The sequence below is a fragment of the Nannospalax galili genome, unplaced genomic scaffold, assembly GCF_000622305.1.
Source record: "Nannospalax galili isolate Female #2095 unplaced genomic scaffold, S.galili_v1.0 scaffold336, whole genome shotgun sequence".
Taxonomy (NCBI): Eukaryota; Metazoa; Chordata; class Mammalia; order Rodentia; family Spalacidae; genus Nannospalax; species Nannospalax galili.
In genome coordinates, this window is record NW_008343385.1 from 6,796,520 (window position 1) to 6,803,918 (window position 7,399).

The following is a 7,399-nucleotide window of genomic DNA, read 5'->3' on the forward strand; positions in this document are numbered from 1 at the left end:
TACTGAGTACAATATTGTATAACTGTAATAATTCAACTGTAAACCTAAAAATTTACAGCCAAATTTGAAAGAGATGCATCCTACCTCAGGAAAACGTTATTGAATATGTCAATTGTGTTGTAATGATATGCTTCTTCTAAGTATGTTGTTATTAAATAAATCATTTTTAAAAATTTAAAAAAAAAATGGCTCTTACAGAATGAATGAAAAAAATCAATCTTAAAAGAATATAAAGCCTGGTCTGGTGGCAGAGGCCTGTAAACCCAGGAGGCTGGAGGCAGAAGGTTCTTATGGGCAAAATCTGGGCTATAGAGATCTAGCTCAAGGACAGCTTGAGCAAGTTTGTGAGACCTTGCCTCAAAATGAAAAATAGAATAAAAGCTGTGGGGCTCTTACAGAATGAATGAAAAAAATCAATCTTAAAAGAATATAAAGCCTGGTCTGGTGGCAGAGGCCTGTAAACCCAGGAGGCTGGAGGCAGAAGGTTCTTATGGGCAAAATCTGGGCTATAGAGATCTAGCTCAAGGACAGCTTGAGCAAGTTTGTGAGACCTTGCCTCAAAATGAAAAATAGAATAAAAGCTGTGGGTATAGCTCAGTGGTAGAACACTGGTCTAACGTGTGAGATCTTGGGTTTCATCTCCCGTACAGGGGGGAAATTGTGTGTGTGTGGGGGGGTGTGTGTGTCTGCACATTATATGTTATATGCTATATCATTCGTATCATTTATATAGCATTTCTGAAATGGCAACATGATAGAGATGAAGAACAGAATAGTGGCTGCTTGGGTTGTGACCTGGTTGGAGTTTACTGGGATAGGCAGCATGATGTATCTTTATAGTGATGGAGCCACTCTAAATTTTGACTGTGATGGTAAATGCACAAATAGTAAAAATTAATTACATATACCCATTCACACATATGAGTAGAAATAAAACTGATGATTGTATTAGTGTCAACTCCCTGACTGTGATAATTGCCCTATATTTAGCAAGGTGTTACCACTTGGAAAACTCAGTAAAGGCCCAGCAGCTACATGTAAAGCTATATTTTTTTCAAACAGTACAGTTCTTGCAGTTATAATATTTTACACTAACAAAATTTAGATTGAAGTATTAAAGAAAGAATACACATTTTTAATGTACTTTGCAATTAAAAAGGAAAGATTTAGAGAATTTTAGCTTTATTTTAAAATTTCTTTTGATTCATAGCTGTTACATAAAAAATTATACATATTTCCAGATATGGTGGTGCATGCCTTTCACCCGAGTACTTGGGAGGCAGAGGCAAGTAGATTTTTGTGAGATTGGCTTCGATCTATATAGTGAGTTCCAGGCCAGCTGGGGCTACAGGGAGACCCTGTATCAAAAAACAAACAGCCAAAAAATTATACATGTTACTGGGGTTTGTATTTTGATACTTGTATGTATTACGTAAGGATTACTATCATTTCTGTACTTTGAAAATTTCAAAGTCCTTCCATCTAGCTTTTGAAATGTTTAGTGCATTATTGTTGTCTATAGTAACTCTTCTGTGTAATTACACCACAACTTCTTAATCCTATCTAAAGTATAACTTAGTACAATCTTCTCTTACCCCACTTTCCCCAGCCTCTGGTAACTACTATTCTCAGCTTCTTCGAGGTGTTTATTTTTGTGGTGCTGAAGATTAGATCTGAGGCCTTGTACATGCTGTGAAAGCATGCTACCACTGACCAACATCTCAGACTAATAAACTTTAAATTTGTCCTATGAGTGAAATCATGCAGTATTTATCTTTCTGTGTGTCTGGCTTATTACTTAACATGATGATCTCCAGTTCCATCCATGTTGCCTCAAATGACCAGATTTCATTCTTTTTATGGATGAGTACTGTTTTTATTATTTATTTATTTATTTATTTACTTATCTCTATCAATCAGCTTATGGACTGTGCCATTTCTTGGCCATCGTGAATAGAGCTTCAATGAACCCTGTAGAGGCATGTTTCTCTTCAGCATACTGATTTTATTCTGTAGATATAGTCCCACTGGTGGGGTTGCTGTGTCATGGTAGTTCTGGGGTTTTTTTGTTTTTTGGGTCTTTTTGAGACAGGGTCTCCCTGTAGCCCCAGCTGTCCTGGAACTCACTATGTAGACCAAGCTGGCCTTGAATTTACAGAGATCAGCTTGCCTCTGCTTCCCGAGTGCTGGGGTTAAAGGTGTGCGCCACCACGCCAGGTATGTTCTGTTTATTTTTAAGATATAGAGATAGTTTATTTAAAAAGGGAAAGCACTCCTAAGAATGGGACTGGACTAGTGAGCTGGAGAAAGGCTCAAAAAGACCTATTTTAAAATTTTTTTAGGTGCCTCCATACTAGTTTCAGTAATGGCTACACTAATAAATTCCCATCAGAAGTGTACAAGCGTTTCCTTTTCTCTGTATCCTGACTAGCACTCTTTCTTTGGTCCTCCCTCCCCCCAAGTGTATGTGATTTGTTCGTTGGTTTAAATTTATTTTTATTTTTATATGTATGAGTGTTTTGCCTGCATTTGCACGCATACCTGCAGTGCCCACAGAGACCAGAAGAGGGCATCAGATCCCCTGGAACTGGAGTTAGGGATGGTTGTTATGTACCATGTGGGTGCTGGGAGTTGAACCCAGGTCCTGTGTCAGAACAGCCAGTGCTGTTTACTGCTGAGACATCTCTTTAACCCCCTTTGTTTTGTTTTGAGTCAGGATCTCACTAAATTGCCTAGGCTTGCCTTGAACTCATAATACAACCCAAACTTGAATCCTGCCAATTGTCCTGCCTTGGCCTCCCAAGCTCTAGGGTTACAGGTGTACAGCACTATACCCAGCTTCTTTGTTATTTTTGGTGATAGATAGTATCTTATTGTAGTCTTGATTTGTATTCCCTGATGATTAAAGATGTTGAGCTTTTTTTTTTTTTTCATGGACTGTATGTATTTTGAGAGTGTCTATTTAGAATCTCTTGTCTGTTTTTTTTGCCTGATTATTTGGGGATTTGCTATTGAGGTTTCTACATTCTTTAAATATTCTGGATATCCACCCCTTGTTTAGATGGTTAGCTTGCAAAGAGTAAAAATCCTATTAGCAATTAGAACCTTTAATGGTAAGCTTAACAACCCAAGGGCCAGTTACCGTTTTGTACACAAGAATATTACCTGTGAGAGTAAAGATATCATTATCCTATTTCTTTATCTGGCATAAAAGTTTTTTCTCTCACCCTCACTGTTTTACAAAGGCATGGAATAACAAGGCCAAGGGAGAAACCACCAGTGATGGAGCCGAAGCAAAGAAGCGAAAACGTGTGGTTGATGAAAGTCATGAGACAGAAAACCAGAAAGAAGCAACAAAGGAGAATCTGAGTTTGCCTAAAAAGCAAAAAGCTTTAGATCTTCCTGCTAATCAGAAACTGTCAGCTTTTGCATTTAAGCAGGAATAAAAGAGGAAGAAAGTGAGCTTGGGAAAATGATGGAACTTTTGTTCATCTCTTGATGAGTCTGGACTTCTATTAATCTTTAGAAAACACACCATTACATATGTATTTTTAAAGAGTTTAAAGAGAGCTTTGTTTTTATAGGGGTGTAGCTCAGTGGTACAGTGCTTGCCTAGCATGCACAGGCCCTGGACTCCATCCTCATCACCACAAAAAATTAAAAAGGCAATGCAGTGATTATATTGGGATCAGAAACAGCCTGTTTAAGAGCTATCATCTTTGCAGATTACTCTGCCTCCTGTGGGAGAATTATGATTGCAGTTACTGACCAGAGGCTACCATCATGTCCCAGTGGAAGCCATTTATATTGTTTCTAACCTTTAAAATTATTAAAAGCCAAGAACTTAAAACTTCTGTGAGTTGAACAACCGTCTTGGAGTTTCCTCCCTTTGCTTATACTGCATAGTATACACGCCAACCTAAGATAAGTTACCACAGACTGCTCTGTGTCTACTGTACCTCAGGGACCATGACTTTTAATATGGGCCCCAATGTGTAAATAACCTTGTAAATCAGATATTTTATTTTGTGTGTTTTGGAACTTCATATATGGCTTTCAATTATGTTTGTATAACCTGGATTAGTTTTAGGTAAATAAAACTTATTCATTTGCATATTGGCTTAACTTTGTATCCCCAACGCCCGATTCCTCCACATGGTGTGCATAGTAGAGAAGAGCTGAGGACCTTGCTGTGAGATCATGACTGCCTTTGGCATCCATGCATCTGTGATGCCCTGCTTACCAGCCGCATCAGTTCCTTGCTGAACAAGTCTTTGAAGGCTTAGTAAGGCAATGGTTAGAGGAAGGAGAAGTATCTAATTGCTCTTTTATTTTGAACAGCCAGGGTTTGTTTCATACATTTTTGCCCATTTTTGGAGTGTGTGTGTCTGTATTCACATGTGTGAGTGCAGGTGCGTGTGCCATGGTGTGCCAAATCCACGTGTTCCAATTATGACCGAATAACAAACCATCCTAGCATTTAATGGCTTAAAACAATGACAACACTAATTTTGTTTGCAAACCTGAAATTTGGCTATAACTCAGCAGCAGTTTATTTGCTCTTGATGTTGGCTGGAGCTGGAATCATTTGAAGGTTCTCTTTGAAGTATCTGGCAGATGGTATTGGATTCTGTCCATCTTGACCACTCCTTCATTTGTTAGGTTGATTTGGACTCTCAGCACAGTGGCTTGGCTGAAGGATACCCACAGAACTGGGAGTTACATCTTTTCTAGTCTAGCATCAGAAGTCTGCTTCACATAGTCAAGGGGTGGGAACTTAGCCCTTTCTTTTTCATGAAGGAATGTTGACATGAAAGATCACGTGGACTCAGGCACATTGGTGTGCTCATCTTTGGAAAATACAAATGGCCACTGTTAAATAATTTTTCCCAGGGAGATGTGAAGAAACGTCCACTCATACCAGATAGGGCACCAGTGACAGACCAAAGAAGTGATTCCATCCAAATCTGGCTTGGTGAACAGATTAATATAATTGGGTTTACTAACAGGAGCATGAATGGGGTTTGTGTAGAGAAGCCTGGGCAACTTAGGGACAGCTACACCACTGGAGGAGAGTCTTGCAATTGCTAACTGGTTTATGTCCTCTCCCCATCTACCATGCATGCAGTGAGAACTACTCCCCTTCCATGAGGGAACATTAACAGGCCCAATCTTGTTAGGGTCTTGTGCAGGTAACCATACCTGCTCTAATTTTAAGATACAAAGAGCCAACTATACCATGTCTGCAGGACACAATAGACTTGTTGAGCGAACTATAGTGTTTATGGCCTCATGGAGTAACTACAGTGAACAGGAGACAGCCCAGGACCATCCACAGTGAGATGTGTAATGGAAAGTTCTCCCCTTCATGAAATCAAGACCCTGAAGGACTGCTGCCTGCTGAAGGGTTTTTACTATTTTTGCAGTGCTCTGGATTGAACCCCAGGGCCTTGCATATGTGAGGCAAGTGCCTTTCTACTGAGCTATGCCTTTAACCTGTCTCTGGTTTAAGATATTATAAATAAAAAATAAGCTGATTTCTAGCTGTCTGCCCCCTCCCCATGAACTGCATAGATAACTCTATCTCAAACATTGCAATAATTGGGGTATCTATATTATTCAATATGTATCTTTTTTTTTTTTTTTTTTTTTTTTTTTTTTTTAAAAAAAAAAAAAAAAAAAAAAGAGGACGATAAATCTTTCACTGTGATATATCAAAACCTGGAACTCACTATGTAGACCAGGCTGACCTCGAACTCAGAAAGATCTGCCTGCCTCTGCCTCCCAAGTGCTGGGATTAAAGGCGTGCTCCACTACGCCCAGCTCAATATGTATCTTTATAATAAGGAATTAATAACCATAACTGGCCCTCACACCAGTGTGTAGTATAAATTCATGCTCTGTAGAGATAAAAGACAGAAAGAAAATCTGCCATTTGAAAACAATCCAAGCCTACAATGCAGAAATTGGCCTTGTTCTGGGGAAGACAAGATGTGGTTCATCCAGTTTCTGTCTAATCTATGGTAGTATTTACAGTGAAAACACGGTGGGATAGACAGCAACAAGGAGCACAGAAGAGCCAGAAGTCAGTTCTTAGACCAATAATTTGGAAAAATCTCTTGCAAGAGTAATGAAAGTGAAAAAGCATAAATAAATGATCTACAGATGAAGATTGTTAGCAGGCATTTTTGGAAAGGCTGGTGATGCCCGTTTCATGTATCAGCTTGACAAGGCTATGGTTTGGTGTTCAAATACCAACCTATATGTTATAAAGGGACTTTACAGATCATTTTAAAGTCCATTATTAAGAGACTGTAAATAGCCAGGTGTGGTGGCGCATGCCTTTAATCCTAGCACCCTGGAGGCAGAGGCAGAGGCAGGTGGATGTCTGTGAGATTGAGGCCAGCCTGGTTTCCATAGGGAGTCCAGGCCAGCTGGGGCTACAGAGAGAACGTGTCTCAAAAAGACCAGAATTAATTAAAAAGAGACTGTAAATAAGGGAGAATATTCTAGATAATGGGGTGGGGCTGGTTAGGTCAGTTGAAAGGCAAAAATGAGGCTTCACTGAGGAAGAAGGAATTAACCCTGTGGACAGCATCAGCTCATGCCTAAGATTTCCAACCTATCTTTGGGAAGCCCTACTCTATGGACTTGGGGTTTCAGACCTGCATTGCAGCCCATATTTGTAAGAGTCAGTTCTTTCTTTGCAATAGATTCATCTCCTTCTCCTCTCTTTGTAGTTACCAGTCTTCTTTCAATGAAAGGATGAAAGTGATTGCAGAGCTGTTTTTACACACCTTCTTACCATAGTGCATTTAGGACTATTATATGCCATACATTGAAAGTGGCTGAAAACCAACCTGTTTACAGAGGTTGGAAGATGCATTCTTCCCAGTTAGAAAATGAGCAGAAGATGAGCACATTGACTAGGCAAAACACATGAAATTATGTTCAGGCACACACACACACACACACATATGATAATATACATATAGCCTTTAATCCCAGCACCCGGGAGGCAGAAGCAGGTAAATCTCTGTGAGTTCAAGGCCAGCGTGGTCTATATAGCACATACATGTATATTCTTGAAGACTAGTACAAAGCAGATTAGTGCCAGAATGTTAAAATGATCTGCCCAGGGTTGTAAATGGTCTCCTGCAGAGTGTGCCTGTGAAGGCAGCTGGCTTACAGTTGATAGGTTTTTTTTGGAGGGAGGAGTATTAATGTGGTTCAGAGAGATAGAGGCTCTTTAACGTTTCCCTCTAAAGTTAAATGTTACAGTAGCTGATAGAAATTACAGCTTGGTGTACTTAGACTGTATGAAATCCTTCAAACTGCAATGAAAAATAAAACCCACAAACATGCAATCCAGTTAGAAAATAAGCCAAAGACGTGCACA

The 7,399-nt window shown here is 39.5% G+C and overlaps 1 protein-coding gene across 1 annotated transcript in view; it reads left to right on the forward strand.

The window, feature by feature from the left end:
- Window positions 1-5,618, forward strand: part of Wdhd1 (WD repeat and HMG-box DNA binding protein 1) — a 72,179-nt gene extending 66,561 nt beyond the window's left edge. Inside the window, exon 25 of the mRNA XM_008839541.3 lies at window positions 3,246-5,618. Coding sequence (XP_008837763.1) covers window positions 3,246-3,446 — 201 coding nt within the window. The 3' untranslated portion in view covers window positions 3,447-5,618. The remainder of the gene's footprint in view (window positions 1-3,245) is intronic.
- Window positions 5,619-7,399: the final 1,781 nt, after the last annotated feature.